The 19,798-nt window shown below is 42.2% G+C and overlaps 1 protein-coding gene across 2 annotated transcripts in view; it reads right to left on the reverse strand.

The window, feature by feature from the left end:
• The window catches only part of ARHGEF26 (Rho guanine nucleotide exchange factor 26), an 87,767-nt gene that overhangs the window by 16,075 nt on the left and 51,894 nt on the right, over positions 1-19,798 (reverse strand). For both annotated transcript variants that reach the window (XM_068112885.2, XM_068112886.2), the window contains 5 exons: positions 12,062-12,188; positions 11,677-11,751; positions 10,584-10,676; positions 9,251-9,399; positions 2,936-3,169 (listed from right to left, as the gene is read on the reverse strand). In XM_068112885.2, the coding sequence (XP_067968986.2) occupies positions 2,936-3,169; positions 9,251-9,399; positions 10,584-10,676; positions 11,677-11,751; positions 12,062-12,188 (678 nt within the window). The remainder of the gene's footprint in view (positions 1-2,935; positions 3,170-9,250; positions 9,400-10,583; positions 10,677-11,676; positions 11,752-12,061; positions 12,189-19,798) is intronic.

A 19,798-nucleotide genomic window follows, 5' to 3' on the forward strand; every position in this document is an offset into this window, starting at 1 on the left:
CGAGTGTTCTCAACACGGACCAGGAGGTTTGTCCGAGTCAGCGATTAGTTGAGGCAATATTTTGAAGTAAACACCTCTGTGTTATTGATCCTATGAAGCATGCTCAGATGGTTAATTGTGAGGTTGATGAGTTGTTTCTAGGAGAAAGGGCGATTTCTTGCCTGCATTGGTACAAAAGAAGTGTGGTTTAGATGGGTGTTGCCTTAAAGCAGTTGGAGGAAATTGCTGTTGAATGTCATGTTCTGGGATTCCTGAGGGAGTGTTGGGAAGTAATTTTATGTAGCGCCCGCCCCTCGGAGGATGAATTGAGAGCCTCTCTACAGGCGTTGTTGTAATGGGTTGTGATGTTTATGTTTGATGTTGGGATTTGATTTCCAGTTCCATCCTTTGTGTGGAATCTTTATTTTGTGCCATGACCTGACAGCTGCATGGCTGGTTGCACACTCGTTTTTAGTTAATTTATTGTTTTGAGGAACAATTGCTGTTCTCTTCTCACTTTGTTCCTCCATTTTATTTTGCACGAAGCACCACATTGTGCTTTAAATTTGGGAGAGTGGAGAGGGGAGGGGTGACTTGAAACCTCAAATACAACAATTAACAAGAAAGAGCAATCAGAGATAGCAGACCCTCGCCAGGACATGTTTTCAGTGTTTTTTAAAGGCTTTTGTGATAAAACAAATATGGCGGCCGAACCACGTGACCGATAACGTCCTCGTTATTTTTTTTTCCTCCACCAATTTATCCCTGGATGAATGAATGAATGAATGATCGTTTTAAGGCCATTTTCCCCGCTAGAGCGGGGGTTAGCCTTGCGGGGCCCCATGACAATCATGGTTTCCTATTTGAGGCAATGTTTTTATGGCCGGATGCCATTCCTGATGCCAACCCTTGGTCGCCTCTTATGATGTGCAGGGATACTATGTACCTATTCTAAACTGGGGTACACACCAGGATTATTCATCCCAGCAAACTGGTACTCAATTTGCCGACCTCGGAAGGATGACAGGCTGAGTCAACCCCCCTGGCGTTAATTCAGCGATCGACCGGGATTCAAACCCAGGACCCTAGGATCCCAAGCCGGCACCCTCACCGCTAAGCCAACACCAGGGTTAATTTATCCCAAGATGATGCTCAATAAATTTCATCTTGATCGGATGAAGTTTTGTACTTGTCGAAATATGATGTCATAATGGAGGCACCTATGACATAATCATTAACATATTTTATTCCCCATGGAGAGTTCTTTACAATGAGCCATGTCTCAATTTTTTTCTATGCAGCGCTTTCGGAGATGGAGGTGCAAAGCTTTTCGGTTTTTCCAAGATGGCGGCCATACCACGTGACATATAATGTCATAATTATAATTTTAAAATTCTACAGGTTGAGTTGCACCTAACAAACAGACAAACACACAAACGGACTCAAATACAATACCCTCTCCCAGGCGAGGATAAAAATGGAGCAGGAATCAAACTAAAGACATGTTAAAGTGACGTTCAAATCTGAAACACTTTTCTGGTTTTTAAATCAAATGTGAAACACTTTTCTAGGTTTTAGATCAAATGAGAAACACTTTTCTGGTTTTAAATCAAATATGAAACACTTTTCTGGGTTTTTAATCAAATGTGAAACACTTTTCTCATTTTTAAATCAAATGTGAAACACTTTTCTGGTTTTTAATCAAATGTGAAACACTTTTCTCATTTTTAAATCAAATGTGAAACACTTTTCTGGTTTTTAATCAAATGTGAAACACTTTTCTCGTTTTTAAATCAAATGTGAAACACTGTTCTGTTTTTTTTTTAATCAAATGTGAAACACTTTTCTAGGTTTTCAATCAAATGAGAAAAAAAATTCTGGTTTTAAATCAAATGTGAAACTTTTTCTGGTTTTAAATCAAATATGAAACACTTTTCTGGGTTTTTAATCAAATGTGAAACTCTTTTCTCGTTTTTAAAATCAAATGTGAAACACTTTTCTAGGTTTTCAATCAAATGAGAAAAAAAATTCTGGTTTTAAATCAAATGTGAAACTTTTTCTGGTTTTAAATCAAATATGAAACACTTTTCTGGGTTTTTAATCAAATGTGAAACTCTTTTCTCGTTTTTAAAATCAAATGTGAAACACTTTTCTGGTTTTTAATCAAATGTGAAACACTTTTCTCGTTTTAAATCAAATGTGAAACACTTTTCTGGGTTTTTAATCAAATGTGAAACTCTTTTCTCGTTTTTAAAATCAAATGTGAAACACTTTTCTAGGTTTTCAATCAAATGAGAAAAAAAATTCTGGTTTTAAATCAAATGTGAAACTTTTTCTGGTTTTAAATCAAATATGAAACACTTTTCTGGGTTTTTAATCAAATGTGAAACTCTTTTCTCGTTTTTAAAATCAAATGTGAAACACTTTTCTCATTTTTAAATCAAATGTGAAACACTTTTCTGGTTTTTAATCAAATGTGAAACACTTTTCTCGTTTTTAAATCAAATGTGAAACACTGTTCTGTTTTTTTTTAAATCAAATGTGAAACACTTTTCTAGGTTTTCAATCAAATGAGAAAACTTTTTCTGGTTTTAAATCAAATGTGAAACACTTTTTCTGGTTTTAAATCAAATATGAAACACTTTTCTGGGTTTTTAATCAAATGTGAAACACTTTTCTCGTTTTAAAATTAAATGTGAAACACTGTTCTGGTTTTTTGTTTTTTAATCAAATGTGAAATACTTTTCTGGGTTTTTTTTTAAATCAAATGTGAAACACTTTTCTGGGTTAAAAAAAAAAATCAAATGTGAAACACTGTTCTGGTTTGTTTTTTTAATCAAATGTGAAATACTTTTCTGGTTTTTTTTAAATCTAATGTTAAACACTTTTCTGGTATTTTAAATCAAATGTGAAATGGAGTGAATGAAAAGGTGAAAGAAATGCCTGACAAACTCACAGCGAATCTGCCACCAGAGTCATCTCGACACGCTCTCCTGCATTGTTACGCTGGAGAACAACTTGGAAGAGATGATTAACGATGCTATTGCGAGGAAGTCCCACAGGTGATGTTTGCTTCGATTGGGTGTTTTGGCCGTGGTTCACGCTCGGGCTCAAAGACTCGTCCACCTCGACCGGCTCCACCTCCACATGCTCCGAGAGTGCGTAATCCGTAACCAGGTAAGTGTCTTCACTGCAAATAACAGGAATAGGGCCTCACTTCTAAAACATTTACCAGATTTACCAAACAAACATAAATACCTTCATTTACAGCAAAACATTTCAGGCCCACCTTCACAACTTAACATTTTATCCCAACCTAAAATTTATGGTTTGAACTTGCTTGAAAACAGTGTGAACTGGCCTGAACCATTCTTCACAGTAAGCAGCAGGAATTCCTTACACATTATGAGATGTACCATAGTCGACAGAGTACCGGTGCTGTCGCAGACGTTTCTTGGCATGGGTTATACCATTGTGGTGGTTTGCCATTGCCTTGCCAGCAACCATTTGAAGCTGGAATTTGTTCAGGGTGCTGGTAATAGTTTGTCTACTCTTTGTGAAGCACACAGTGGGATCATTTGCATCCACCAACTAATGCCGGCAGACGGGATGCCCAGTTTAACATCCATCTGAGGTACTGCACACCCATTGTTGCCTCGCTCTGCCTGCGCAAAACACTAGGATGAGAGTTTAAAGCTGGTCTGACATTCAAAGCCAGGCTCGACAGGCCGACAGCACAGAGGCGAGAGTGCGTTCCTCTCGTCTAGAGTCTCGGCTATTCTGCCAGACCTCCTTACAACTACCTGGCACCAAACTAAAATAGCCATTTACCAAGGAGCCATCTAGATATTACATCAAATAACATAACATTGTAGAGCGTTTGAAGTCACCCTCTCCCCACCATCATATGTTCCATACATTTCCATCCGCTGCTTTCCCATCTCTCATCCTCTTTCCCCTCCACCACATCACATTCTTCATCCAGAGAACCACCTCACACTGTTTATCCAACCAAGTCTCCTCCACTTTTTCAATGTTATTTCCCATCACAATTTCGTGTTGTCCTGTCCCCCACACTTAGCAGCTAGACATATGATGTACGAGGTAGTTTTCTGTGTCTATTTGCCACTTTCCATAATGGGTGTACTCGGCTCTCCCAAACCGACTATACAAACGTCTTCAGGTCAAAAAAAAATTTACAGTTGAAGTTCATAACTCAAAGCTAGCTAGGAAAATAATCATGTCTTACGCACTGAGAGCCTCTTGTGCATGAGGCATTATTCTTCACAAAATGTAAATAAACACCGTCACATCTTGCTATATGACAGCTGCAGGCAACGTCAAAGCAGCAAAATGGAGAGAATCAAGTTTCGTTAAAAAATAATATTCATAACTGTGCACCATGCATTCTTATAATTACCTCCGCTACCAAAGGTGGATGGAGGTTATGTTTTCACCCCTGTCTTGTATGTTTGTCCGTTTGTCAACAAGATATCTCAAAAAGTTGTGGATGGATTCGGACGAAATTTGGCAGAGATGTGGCGTATCAAGAGTGACAGACAAGACAAGGACGTGACAGACATACAGACAGAGTGACAAGGACGAAATGATTAGATTTTGGTGAGGATTCGGATCCGGCTAGTAGAATTTTTTAAGTGATTCTTCACCATTGGGAGATCGGGCCTAAAACGATACATAGCGGGATATCTCAAAAAGTTGTGGACGCATTTGGACGACACTTTGTGGACAGGTCTGACGAGGAAGATTTGTGGCTTGATTTGTGGAAGGAAGATTTGTGATTTGTGTCTGACAAGGAAGATTCGATTCGATTTTGGTGAAGATCTGAATATACATTCGGATATGAGAGTTATTTAATTTTTTAATGATTCTTCACCATTGGGAGAGAGGGCTAAAAACGATACGTAGCAGGATATCTCAAAAAATATTGACGGATTTGGACTAAACTTGGTGGACAGGTTGTGTGTGTGACGAGGAAGAATCGATTCAATTTTGGTGAAGATTTGGATCCGGCTCGTAGAAATTTTTAAGCGATTCTTCACCATTGGGAGAGAGGGCCAAAAACGATACATAGCAGGATATCTCAAAGTTGTGGACGGATGATTTCGATTAAATGTGATTCTGTATTGTGATTTTCTGGTCCACTCTGGGATACAAAACGTAAACTGTTCACCTGGAGGAGGTATGCTCTCGACTGAGTGCCGTTCTAGTTACAACTGAAATATAAAGTTGTGTCCAATCGTATAGCAACTCTGCTTATCGTTGGGGTATTGTAAAAGGGAATTCTATATCAGCCTTGTGACATGTAATGCACACGTGGCATGTAGGTCCAAAGGTTCATTTACAAAGGTGTGAGACAAATCCAGTTTAGAGTACTCCAGCAATCCTTTAGGTTTACATTTCGGAGGGCGATTAGAAGCGAGGCAAGGGTCCAGGGATTTAAGATAAACCAGTATATCCGTTAATGCTTGGAGCATTGCAGGACCTTATTCCTCTCCCTTATCCAGTTCCGTCAAGTTGTGTCCGACCTCTGGTGACATTCATGATCACATTTATTCAAACATCCCTGTCTCTTTTTTTATTTTATTTTTTTTGGATACAAGATCGAGGCTCGTGTAAATGAATGAATGAATGAATCATCGTTTTAAGGCCATTTTCCCCGCCAGAGCAGGGGTTAGCCTTGCGGGCCCCATGACAATCATGGTTCCCTGTTTGAGGCAATGTTTTTATGGCCGGATGCCCTTCCTGACGCCAACCCTTGGTCACGCTCTTAGGATGCGCAGGGATACAGTGTACCTATTCTAAATCGGGGTACACACCGTGATCATTCATCCCAGCAAGCTGGTACTCAATTTGCCGACCTCGGAAGGATGACAGGCTGAGTCAACCCCCCTGGCGTTAATTCAGCGATCGACCGGGATTCGAACCCAGGATCCTAGGATCCCAAGCCGGCACCCTAACCGCTAAGCCAACACCAGGCTAAAGAGCTAACATTAATGACAAAAAACCAAACAGGCACATAAGACGAAATAAAGGGAGCGGGAGACAAGATGGGGAGAGAGAGGGAAGCAAGTACAAGTACAACATTTGAGAACAGGGACATCGGGAGATCTGTGGGAGGGAGAGGGCTTGGGGGGAGGAGGCCATGGGAAGGGGGGTGGGTGCGGGAGAGGTAAAAACCACTTGGACACAGGGAGGACTTCCAGGAAAGAAGTTGGTATTTCAGAAAAGTGGATCTGGGGTGAATTAACGGGGGTAGAAAAGATCAAGGTTTTCGATGGGGGAAGATAAGAGATGGGAGTCTTGCACCGATTCCTGAAGCTCTGGCAGAGGCAGCTTGGATGTAGCCTTTACGCCATTCATAGGGTTACCATACCTCCAGTTTTTCCTGGACAGGTCCTTCTTTTCAGTCCGTAAATCTGTCCAGCTGCGTTTTTAAATATGTAAAATGTCCAGGATTTTGCCATATACATTTTAAGATTTGGGATACTTCTTTTTTTTTTCTTTTTTTTTTTGTACCTTAAACGGATAAACCAATTTTTTTACATTTTCTTACGGTGATAAAATGTGGCTGTGTAATATTTGAATCCGACAATACTTTGGTCTAAGTCTGTACTCCTCCCTCATGGCATAACGGATGTGGTCGAACATCGACACTGACGTGCCTACTTCCTGTCCAACCTCACAAAGAGAGTCCAGTGGCAGTGCTCAGTCCACGATTCGGTGTCTTCTGAATCTGTACCGTACACATTTGTTCGATGCTCTTCAACAGCTCTTCGGTTGATATTTTATTTTACTCGCCCAAACACAGAATGCCAAAACGAAAGTGTCAATTCACTGCAGATCTAAAGACAAAAGTCTGGTGTTTTCAAAGTGTTCGAGAAGAATGGGAAGCCGAGTGCTTAGTATGTAGAGCAGACAAATAAAGGTGCTACTGATTTACAACGCCATGTGGACTCAGACAAGCACAATATTTCCTGTAATAATTCAGTGTTTCGACTGGAAGAAAGGTGGTTAATCGAGGTCTGGAACACACCAAATGAGACTGTCGATATGATTGCTAATACATAAAGGAAACTCTTGGAAAGATTGCCCTCTTTTTTTCAGATTGCCCCTCTTCAGAATGTCCTCTTTTTTGAAAGTTCAAATATGGTAACCCTTCCCATTCATCCATCATGGGCACGGTCTGCCTCTTCCTCTTCTTCCCTCAACCACACCCAGCATGGTTGATTTCTCCATTCTCCAGACTTTCGTTTTCTGCACGCATGATGCGTCCAAAGTATGAAAGTTTCCGTTTTAGCATCGGTGTTTCTCATGTACACGGTGGTGTAAATTATTGAAGCACCGATTTATTTGTTCTTGCAGTCCACGGATTTTTTAACATTCTTCTCCAACACCTTCATTCCACGTGAAATATGAAATGAAAACTTCCACATGAAATGTCTCGAGTTGGCCTGGTGTTGTTGGCTTAGCGGTTAGGGTGCCGGCTTGGGATCCTAGGATCCTGGGTTCGAATCCCGGTCGATCGCTGAATTAACTCCAGGGTGGTTGACTCAGCCTGTCATCTTTCCGAGGTCGGCAACTTGAGTACCAGTTCACTGACGATTCCCTGTGGCGCAAGAGGGACTAACAGGGTTGGCGGCAGGAAGGGAATCCGGCCATAATACATTGCTTCAAAAAGGGGACACTGTGCCCAAAAAAGGCCAACCCCCGCCCTGCTGGGAAAAATGGCCTCTAAAGGTGGTTCTTCTTCTTCATGTGAAATGAAATTTTTTCAAAATAAAAGCAAACGTTTCTCTTCCTATTACAAATGCTTTCACAAATGTGTCTCACATGCCGGAGAAGTATATGGTCGGACTAAAGGACAAAGGCCTCACTGAACTCATGTTGGAAAATAGGTATAATTGGTGTACTCAGCTTGGCTGGACAAGTGTGGGCTGGTGAGAAAGTTTTGGCAGAAACTAGTAATCTGTTCAGGGTGCTGAGATAACTCGCTTCCTCTTTGGGAAAGACACCGTTGGATCAACGACTTGTGCTGACTGACAAATTCTCCAGCTCAACATCCATCCGAGGGATGGTGCACATATTGATGTATCGCCCTCGGAGCAAAACACCAGGATGACAATTTGTAGCTGGGTCGAGATTCAAACCTAGGTTAGACAGCCCTATAAGGTGAATGCACACACTGCACCTTTCGGCTATCCTACTCTTATTAAACAACATTTAATCCAGCACCATTTTTGCTTTTGATGCAAAATAAAAAATCCTTTTCAAGGTCATTGAGATCATTCGACATATCAGTTGCCATTGGGAAGATCAACTTAAACTAACAAACTCTTGATAATAATATTAATAATCATAATATATGAGTCCCCCATATAATATATAATAATATATGATGCAGGCAGAGGCCATTAGGCCCAACAAAGCTTGCACTCTACCGTCTTCTACCGACTCCTCTCTGGCCTTGCCCCCCCAGCTCTCTCTGGGCTCTGTCCCGCAAATATTCCTACAGGTCACACAAGATCTGCCTGCAACCCTCTCATGGTTAAACTGCCAAAATCAAGACTCTCTGCTCACCTTCACTCCTTCATTCCTCTTTTCTCCCGCCTCTGGAACAAACTCCCTCACTCTCTTCAATCCCACTCCACCCTCCAAGTCTTTAAAAAAGCTGTTCACCACCATCTCTTATCTTCCCCCATCCAAAACCTTGATCTTTTCTACCCCCGCTAATTTCACCCCAATTCCCCTTTTTGAAATACCAACTTCTGTCCTGGAAGTCCTTGGTGTCCTTGTGCTTTATACTTCTCCCTCCCCCCCCCCCCCCCTTCCCATGCCTCCTCCCCCTAAGCCCTCTCCCTTCCACACATCTCCCTGCTCTCAGATATTGTGTTTGTGTGCTTCCCCTCTTCTCCCCATCTTGTCTTCCGCTCCCTCTTTTTGTGTATTTTGTTTGTCTGGTCGATTTGTTTGTGAAGTTAATGTTAGCTCTTTCACGAGCCTCGATTCAGTATACAAAAAAAAAAAAAAAAACTATGAATAATTGTCCATACTCAATCCTTTTAAATGCTGAGCGTCAAGCAATGAAGCAGCAACTACCATTTTGTCTTTAGTATGACAAACACGACTTCAAACTGCTGCCCTCCCAAATTCAGAATGGACACTCTAACCATTAGAGCACCGAGCGTTATTCATCCACCGCCTCCAGACATGGGAGCTGAAGTCCATGGAGGGAGAAGGGGAAAATACCTACTTGCGCTTGCGTGTTAGAATAAGAACATCGTTGAAGAGGAAGCAGAAGAGGCCTTTGCTCCGCCGGTTGAAGAGACCACCTTCCGCAACGTAGCTCGTAAGCTCTCCCGATTTGACCAGCCATCGCGAAGCCGACACCAAGGGGAACGCCTGTGGAACACCAAGATGCAAACACTTTCAACGGCGGATTTCAAACCTCTGCAATGACCTCACCGCCGTGACGCGATGTTTGGCGCCTTTGAAATCTTCCAGCTGAGGAATGACCGAGACGGCTCTCCGGACACGTGTGTGAACGGCTATGACTCGACTTCTCGTCACCGCCATACAAACGACTCTGCGGTCCACTTGGTCTTGACCAGATAACAAAGTGCACTCGGACCAGGGCAGGCCAGACGACTGCCTCACTTTGGCCAATATGCAATAACATTCTTACTCTTTTATTCTCCATAAACACTTATTTATCTTTACTCAATTATCAGATTATGTCAAGTACGCCGTCTGTGCTCTCCGGTCCTCGGTTTGATTTCAACAAAATTCAAATCCAACCAAAACAGCCATTCTGATGCAGTGCCAGCAGGAAAGAATTGCATCTTGGAGCATGCCCCCTTTTCAACCCTCTCTCCCCACCCCTCCCTGTCTCTCTCTCGCCCACCCCTCCCCGTCTCTCGCCCACCCCTCCCCGTCTCTCGCCCACCCCTCCCTGTCTGTCCCCCTCCCTCTCTCTCTCTTGCCTACCCCTCTCTTTCTCTCGCCCTCCCCTCCCCGTCTCTCGCCCACCCCTCCCCGTCTCTCGCCCTCCCCTCCCCGTCTCTCGCCCTCCCCTCCCCGTCTCTCGCCCACCCCTCCCCGTCTCTCGCCCACCCCTCCCCGTCTCTCGCCCACCCCTCCCCGTCTCTCGCCCACCCCTCCCCGTCTCTCGCCCACCCCTCCCCGTCTCTCGCCCACCCCTCCCCGTCTCTCGCCCACCCCTCCCCGTCTCTCGCCCTCCCCTCCCCGTCTCTCGCCCACCCCTCCCCGTCTCTCGCCCACCCCTCCCCGTCTCTCGCCCACCCCTCCCTGTCTCTCACCCACCCTTCTGTCTCTCCTCCACCCCTCCCTGTCTCACCCTCTCCCATTAAAAGTTCCATGGTATGTTTTAAAAATAGGACATCATGTGCCAGTATTCTGATCAGAATCGAATTCCCTGAATTTATAGTTAACGAACTACCTTTCTGAACGAAGACCCCTCATGATGTACAATGTCACAGTAATCCCTCGAGACATAGCAAATGGCCAAATCTTTATTTGTTAGCAATAAATTCCAACACCCCACGTCTCCACCGATAAATCCTTACCTTAATTATTTTGAACTGGAGCTGTTTCTGGAGCTGAAACATCTGCTCGGTTCTTTCCATCTTTCGTGCTTCTTCATTGCATCTCTTAACGAGCTGCAAACAACACAGGTCAGAATGTTGGACTGAAGGCAGAGATTATGCGAAACAAACAAATCAAATGGCCTTTATTTAACGTTTGTACAATTTTAACAAGGTAAAAAAAAAAAAATTTGACATGTATGTGTCGATGGATGTGCCACGTTAGATGTCAACCCACGTATGTTACACCTCAATTAAAGGTCACGTGAAAGAGTGCGAGAGAGAAAATCGATAAATAGAAGAGCGACATCAGATGCTTCTAACTCAAAGTTATGGTCTGCAAAATAATCTTCAAAGGGCACATGACCTTTGACCTGTTGAGCCCAAAGTCGAATCATTTCATCTTTGTATTAGTCTATGCTTAGGCTAAGTTTGGTTGAAATCCTTTAAGTGATTCACAAGTTACTGTGGTTACCAACAAACCGATAACGAACGGACAGACAGCCGAATGGACAACCCAAAAACATAATGCCTCCGGTTTTTACCTGCTAAGGCCCGAATAGGTAATGGACATAAACAATATACACCACCATCTTTTAAATGGTACTTTAGCCTGGTGTTGGCTTAGCGGTTAGGGTGCCGGCTTGGGATCCTAGGATCCTGGGATCGAATCCCGGTCGATCGCTAAATTAACACCAGGGGGGTTGACTCAGCCTGTCATCCTTCCGAGGTCGGCAAATCGAGTACCAGTTCACAGGTAACTTCCTGTGTGTCGCAAGAGGCGACTAACAGGGTTGGCCGCAGGAAGAGCATCCGGCCATAAAACATTGCTTCAAAAATTTGACCACGGTGCCCCAAAAATGGCCTCTAAAAGCGGTTCATTCATCTTTTAAGTGGTACTTTGTGGTCCTACCATATGAAGACCGATGCAGCATTCGCTAAATTGCACACAAGGTAAGCACTTCGCATCCTTGACCCATTCTGAAGACATGTATATAATTCACTGCATGGTACAGTGGGCCAATTAACGTACTTGGCTGCATCCAGATCACACACAGCGATGACCACCACCAACCTTGCTAATCTCTTTGAAAGAACAAAGAGCTTTCTGGTACTCCTCCGACTGCTTGTTCGTTTTCTGACAAACGGTCTGAAAAGAAACAAACATCAGATATCCACATTATTAAAGCTCAAACACTCCATTGTCTCCATATTTGAAATGTAAAGTACAGTATTGCGAAATGGGAAAAGCAATGATAAAAATTTTTGTTACAGAAACCGGTTTCCCAAGGTTCTTCTGAATCCCTGTATGAAAGAAACAATCCAAAGAACTTTGTGTTACCAAAGATTGCTCCTCGATTGCCTGAAGCATTTCCCTGATCTCGCCGTCTGACCTAAAGCCTTACCATCCTCACTGTACCTTACGGTGAGAAAGGCCACCACCGCTCCGCCACACTTACATCCATTAGCAGAGGTAAGCGGGTAGCCCTCTGCATGGGCAGGATGAGGAAGGACACCAGGGTGAGACTATTGCAGTCTGGATGCGATTCCAGTTTCTGCAGCATATCCTTGAAATTTTTGTTCAATCTGGAACGTAAAGGTAAGACATTTCATTTGACCGACCAATATTTGGGGGGTACTGGGTATGTACTCGGCATGTACCACAGGTTTACTGGTTTGCCCTTGCCTTAACAGCAGTCAAGGAACAAATTTCTGGATTTTGTTCAGGGTGCTGGTGACATACACGTTGATACATCGACTACATGCGAAACACCAGGATGACCGTTTATAGCTGGCTGGTAATTCAAACCGAGGTTCGACAGTTCAAAGGTGAGTACGCATACCTCTAGGCTATCCCGCCAGCCTTTATCGTTACTATACAGGACAATATTCAGGTCGTTTGGATAAAAGCGAAACCGATCCTTGCCTTTGAGCAACTTCAAAGAACCTTTAGAGAACCTGTTCAGCTGGTTAAAGAAGTACACAAGTACCTAATCGAAGTAAGCAACCATTCATTTCATGCTATGAGGCACGTAGGAGCTGCCGGGGCAGTTTCATTGGCTGAGGAGTACAATCCTGGATGGGTCACCACTCCCACGCAGGCCACTCGAATGGTTTATTACCCCCAGTGGGCTGGTACTCGTTTTGCCAACTTCAGAAGGATGACATGCTGAATCAACCCACCTGGTGTTATTTCAATGGCCCAACAGGGGCTCAAACTCAAGACCCTAAGATCTTAAGCCGGCCACCTGAATCGTTAAGCCAACACCAGGCTTACCGGAACGAAGTACGAACCGTTTATATCACAATCGATTGTATTTTAGTCCAGAATTCCAAACGATATCATTGACCTTTATGAATGACCATAATAGTTAGTCTCGATCCGCATTGTAGTTCAGTAATCCGCAGAAGACCACATGATCGTCCATCGGTTGTCACATGACCTTCAACACACGACTTTTCACTTTCCTGCTTTATTCCACCATAAAGGCCAATCACCCCCATCTGTTTCTGTAATCCAGCTGTGGCAGAGTTTTAATTTCTGAAGCTACTGGGCCTTACCCATCAGCCATGACCTTCCAGAGCAGACAATATCTCAAAACTTGTCTCCAGTGGCAATAAATTCCGCAACATACTCTAAAGGCCAGGTTTTTGTTTTTTTTCTTGGTAGAGACCGGCAAGGAAGGGGGGGGGCACTCCTGGAATACAGTCTTGTACACCATATTTTCATAGGTACTGGGACAGTAATGAAATACGCACTAATCTTACTATAATTCACCAAATGTCTGTCCGTCTGTCCATCCTTCTGTTCCCAGGTACCGCAAAAACGGCTGAACTGATCGCAATGAAATTTTGGGTGGGTAATCCTGGGACCCCCTGGATTAAAATAGGCTATCTTGGGTGTGTAATCCTGGGTCCCCTTGGATTAAAATAGGCTATTTTGGGTGGGTAATCCTGGGACCCCCTGGATTAAAATAAGCTATTTTGGGTGGGTAATCCTGGGACCCCCTGGATTAAAATAGGCTATTTTGGGTGGGTAATCCTGGGACCCCCTGGATTAAAATAAGCTATTTTGGGTGGGTAATCCTGGGACCCCCTGGATTAAAATAGGCTATTTTGGGTGTGTAATCCTGGGTCCCCCTGGATTAAAATAGGCTATTTTGGGTGTGTAATCCTGGGACCCCCTGGATTAAAATAGGCTATTTTGGGTGTGTAATCCTGGGTCCCCCTGGATTAAAATAGGCTATTTTGGGTGTGTAATCCTGGGTCCCCCTGGATTAAAATAGGCTATTTTGGGTGTGTAATCCTGGGTCCCCCTGGATTAAAATAGGCTATTTTGGGTGGGTAATCCTGGGACCCCCATGGATTAAAATAGGCTATTTTGGGTGGGTAATCCTGGGACCCCCTGGATTAAAATAAGCTATTTTGGGTGGGTAATCCTGGGACCCCCTGGATTAAAATAGGCTATTTTGGGTGGGTAATCCTGGGACCCCCTGGATTAAAATAGGCTATTTTGGGTGGGTAATCCTGGGACCCCCTGGATTAAAATAGACTATTTTGGGTGGGTAATCCTGGGACCCCCTGGATTAAAATAGGCTATTTTGGGTGGGTAATCCTGGGACCTCCTGGATTAAAATAGGCTATTTTGGGTGTGTAATCCTGGGACCTCCTGGATTAAAATAGGCTATTTTGGGTGGGTAATCCTGGGACCCCCTGGATTAAAATAGGCTATTTTGGGTGGGTAATCCTGGGACCCCCTGGATTAAAATAAGCTATTTTGGGTGGGTAATCCTGGGACCCCCTGGATTAAAATAGGCTATTTTGGGTGGGTAATCCTGGGACCCCCTGGATTAAAATAGGCTATTTTGGGTGGGTAATCCTGGGACCCCCTGGATTAAAATAGGCTATTTTGGGTGGGTAATCCTGGGACCTCCTGGATTAAAATAGGCTATTTTGGGTGGGTAATCCTGGGACCCCCTGGATTAAAATAGGCTATTTTGGGTGGGTAATCCTGGGACCTCCTGGATTAAAATAGGCTATTTTGGGTGGGTAATCCTGGGACCTCCTGGATTAAAATAGGCTATTTTGGGTGGGTAATCCTGGGACCCCCTGGATTAAAATAGGCTATATTGTTTTTCCAATTACGAATTTTTTTCCAATTCTTCCAAACACGATGGAATAATATTTACCGATATGAACAGTGATGTGGCTTTTATTGAAATTCTACAAATACTGTTTAGATTTTGATTTGCGTGTGATATGATTTAACGGATGTTTATATAAATCGTTTAAAATAAAATATAAACCTTCAATTTCTGATATTTTGCCTTTTCATTTGGGCCTCCCAATTGAAGCCCCGCCCGTAGGGCGGGTACCGTTGCTAGTGTGATTAATTCACGATCATTTACTTGATTCATTGTTGGTCATTTGTCCATGTTTAGTTGTTTTATGGGACAGCTAGGAAATTGACAAATATTTTACCGAGCCATGTGAGAATCAGGCATATTATTCCCTCATTGCACACTTTAACATACTTCTGGCTAGACGTCATTAATTTTGTCATGTCTGTCCTATTTTCCACACTGGCGTGGTCTGTTGTCTTCCATATCATAAAGCTCTCACCGACAGTTAACTTCAGAGGGTCCAATGTGATGTAAATTTTGCAAACCTCCTCCATGTACCTTAGATGATTATCAGGGAAAAAGGCAGGTTGGGGAAAGGAAGGGGCAAGGGGAAGATGGAGAAAGGGGAAGAAGGGGACTTGGGAAAGAGGGTGTTCCCTACACAACGGATACCTATTCCTTGTTGAAAGTCAATCAGTTACCCGAGATCGATTACAATTTGTTTATGATTTGGTTGCAATACCTACCGCACATCTTTATAAAACACACATGCTGTCCCAACACTTTTCAAATCACGAGATGGTATTCATAGAATACTTACCCTGCACATTTAACTTGGTGCGAGCCAACTCTTCTGTTATTCTAGTTCTTTAATCCAATATGGCTGCCAGACCACGTGAGCAATGACATCATAAATTTATATTTTCTAATATAATTGTTGCATAGATCACGCTCAATAAATTCCAAACTGATCAGACTAAGCGTTGTCCCTGTCAAATTATGACGTCATAATTATGGCACCAATGACGTCATCGTTAACAACACCTATTCCCCATATGAAGTTATTTACAATGAGCCAGGTTTCAATTTTTTCCATGGAGCGGTTTTGGAGATGTAGAGGTGCAACGTTTTTCGGTTTTTCCAAAATGACACCTGTACCACGTTACCTATGACATCATAATTATCATTAAAATATTCTACATGAGGAGTCCCTCCTATGGTGAAAATGTTGTGTCCTTCGGACGAACAGTTAAGGAGAAAAAAGTTTTTTTTAAATACTGATCAGGTCAAGCATTGAACTTGTCGAAATATGACGTCGTAATGAAGGCAACGATGACATCATCAACACATCTTATTACTCCCGCTAGGGAGTAATGCATTCGTGTGTGTGTGTGTGTGTGTGTGTGTGTGTGTGTGTGTGTGTGTGTGTGTGTGTGTGTGTGTGTGAACAAGATATCTGGAAAAGTTCTGAACGGATTTGGATGAAAGTTGGTGGGATGATTGCCCTTGGGATAAGGAAGAATTGATTAGTTTTTGGTGAAGCTCAGGATATTATTCCCAATCCAGGAATTTTTTGAAGGATTTTTTTGACCATTGGAAGATAGGGCTCATTTTTTTTGAAACATTATCTTCTATATATTCTATATTTAACATTGTGATATGAAAATAGTTTTCATATTTGTTGTAAATGTAGTTTAAACTCGCGGTTATGCGTTAGAGCGGTGTATTTTTTTTTAACAGCGTAGTCTTCAATGTTCATTATTTTTTTTCTAATAAAGACATATTCTGTCATTTTAAAACCACCAAAGTGTGTATTAGGTTTCCCCGTTTCATAAAATGTATCGTTTGATACGTATAATGCTTTAAAACTGTTTTTTTTGTTTGTTTGTTTTTACCTCAGAAGAGATATCAACATTTAGCTCAGCGAATGTCATTCGCGGTGTCAGTATTTGATGAACTTATAAAGACTTAGTTCCAGATTTGTCAATGGCTGAGGTATATTAACAAACGAATAAAACAGATTTGGCAAAATTCCAACTTTTTTTTTTAAAGATCGCATATTCACCCAGGGTTGTGAGAGGCTGAAGAAGAAGAAACCTTGCAGTGCCTTCCCAGATCAAATAAATAATTTAAAATAATATTTATTAATAAAAAATATATTTTGTTTATTTAATATATTAATTAATTAATAATTAAAATTAATTTAAAAAATAATATTTATTAATAATAAATAATTCTGGTTCTGGCTCTGCGATTTTCAGGTTTATTACTCCCGCTAGGGAGTAACGCATTTGATCGTGTCCGTCCGTGTGTGTGTGTGTGTGTGTGTGTGTGTTCGTATGTTCATGTGTTTGTGAACAAGATATCTGGAAAAGTTCTGAACGGATTTGGATGAAAGTTGGTGGGATGATTGCCCTTGGGATAAGGAAGAATTGATTAGTGTTTGGTGAAGCTCAGGATATTATTCCGGATCCCGGAATTTTTTTGGGAAATTTTTTTAGGGAAACATTTTTTCTGTTTTACTGCATTAAAGCTTTTATTCTTATTCTTAAATGATGTTTTTCTCCTCTAATTCCGAGATATATCAAAATTAATTCTCTGACAGTTAGGGCTTACTTTCTTTTTCATTTATTGTTTTGGGGAGAGGGGAAGTTAAATAAAACGTATTATTCCAACAAAACCCACGGCGGGAGTATGCGCTCTACTGAGTGGCGTTCTAGTTCCCCATGGGGAGTACTTGAAAATGAGGCTCGTTTCAATTTTTTCCATTGAGCAGTTTCGGAGATATAGAGGTATTTTTCTTAGATGGTGTCAGTACCACGTGGCCTATGACGTCATCATTATAAATAAAAAAATTCTACAGGCGGAGGCGCTCCTACTGTAATGTTTCTTGTCAATCGGACCAACGGTTGCTGAGAAAATGAATTTTTAAAATGCAGACACACACGTATGCAACCGAATGCCTAACCATGCTTTTCACAATCGAGCACAGGGTAATGATGGTAAATATATGCCATATCAATTGTCCCACATTTCTCGTTAATTTATTTTCCTCCGTTTCATAATGTGCTTAAGTTTGGCAGTTTAGTCTCATCTGATCTGAGGTCCATAGCAGAGATCCAGAAGCTCAGAAGTTTTCTCATTGGCCTCCGTAAATATTTAGCCTTGGATTGATGGAGACAAAAACCTCAACAGTGTAGTAAACTACCAGCACCACCATTTTTCTGTCATCTTCATTATTCTATTCCCATTATGTTGTCGTGTTTCCTTTGTGGAACTGCTCTCTGGTTCCTCTCCAGCCCTTCAGAAGTGGTAACAAACTATTTTATCCATATCTGAATTTTTCTACACCCTCTCATAAAGCTCGACTACGTATAAGCATGGATAACTGGGTATGCTCAAAATTAGACAAATCTGAAGCACAAGAGAGTTTTTGTCCATCACAACTGCATTTTGACTTTTGGGTATGGCAGAGTACCACTGAAGGTGGACAGCCCCAAACAAGTCTCAAATCTTCTTCACAACTGGTTAGTCTTTTAAAAGTTGTCAGTACAGGAGAAGGGTGGGGCCCAGAGTCATTCAGAACCACCTCCTGTAACAAGGGAAGGAAGTAAGCATCAACAACCTTGAGTGGATGAGCTTCACATGGAGACATGACCTGGTGGGGGCAGGAAAATTGTCCATACCCTGAATATCAGTAATGAACTAGAACGCCACTCAGTAGAGCGCATACTCCCGCCGTGGGTCAAGTTGGAATAGTACGATTTCACAAAAGTTTGAGGGAGTAGTTCAGTGACAACACAAGACAACACAACACAAGACAGACACTGCACAGATAAAACCACCGTTTAGAGGCCATTTTTCCCCGCAAAGCGGGGGTTGGCCTTTTCGGGGACCGTGGTAGTTGTTGTTTTTTTGGTCCCCTTTTTGAAGCAATGTTTTACGGCCGGATGCCCTTCCTGACGCCAACCCTTTTTGCCACCTTCAACGACAAACAGGGAATTACCAGTGAACTGGTACTCAATTAGCCGACCTCGGAAGGATGACAGGCTGAGTCAACCCCCCTGGCATTAATTCGGCGATCGACCGAGATTCGAACCCAGGATCCTAGGATCCTAAGCCGGCACCCTAGCCGCTAGCCCAACACCAGGGAGACACTGCACAGATATAGGCCTATATTTAGAAATAATGTTTAAAAAAAAAAAAGGCAATTTCACTTAAATTTTCGGATTCAGCGTTCAATTCTATATAAGTGAGTGTATTTTGAAGCATGTGTGACTTCAAATAAAATTGTAAGCCAGAAAAAACGTTCATTTCATTCCTTAGGGATACAACATGTAAAACTGGCCCAAACGTCAAAAACAAAACTCGCTCATTTTCAGTCGTACAAGCTAATGCGACCACTCATTCTTCTGGGAAGAATCCCGTGCACATGCTGGTCACACTTATAAGTCACCTAAGTCTTTATAAGTTCATCAAATACTGACACGGCGATTTACATTCGCTTAGGTAAATGTTGATATCTCTTCTGAGGTTAAAAAAAAAAAAAAAAAAAAAAAAAAAGTTTTAAAGCAGTATACGTATCAACCGATACATTTTATGAAACGGGGAAACCGAATACACACTTTTCTGGTGTTAAAATGACAGAATATGTCTTTATTAGAAAAAAAAAATGAACATTGAAGACGACGCTGCTAAACAATACACCGCTCTAACGCATAACCACGAGTTGAAACTACATTTACAACAAATATGAAAACTATTTTCATATCACAATGTTAAATATAGAATATATAGAAGATAATGTAAAAAAAAAATGAGCCCTATCTTCCAACGGTAAAAAATTCCCAAAGAAATTCCTGGATCCGGAATAATATCCTGAGCTTCACCAAAAACTAATCAATTCTTCCTTATCCCAAGGGCAATCATCCCACCAACTTTCATCCAAATCCGTTCAGAACCTTTCCAGATATCTTGTTCACAAACACACGAGCACACACACACACACACACACACACACACACACACACACACACACACACACACACACACACGATCGAATGCATTACTCCC

The sequence above is a fragment of the Myxine glutinosa genome, chromosome 4 (assembly GCF_964187855.1).
Source record: "Myxine glutinosa chromosome 4, kmMyxGlut1.1, whole genome shotgun sequence".
Classification (NCBI taxonomy): Eukaryota; Metazoa; Chordata; class Myxini; order Myxiniformes; family Myxinidae; genus Myxine; species Myxine glutinosa.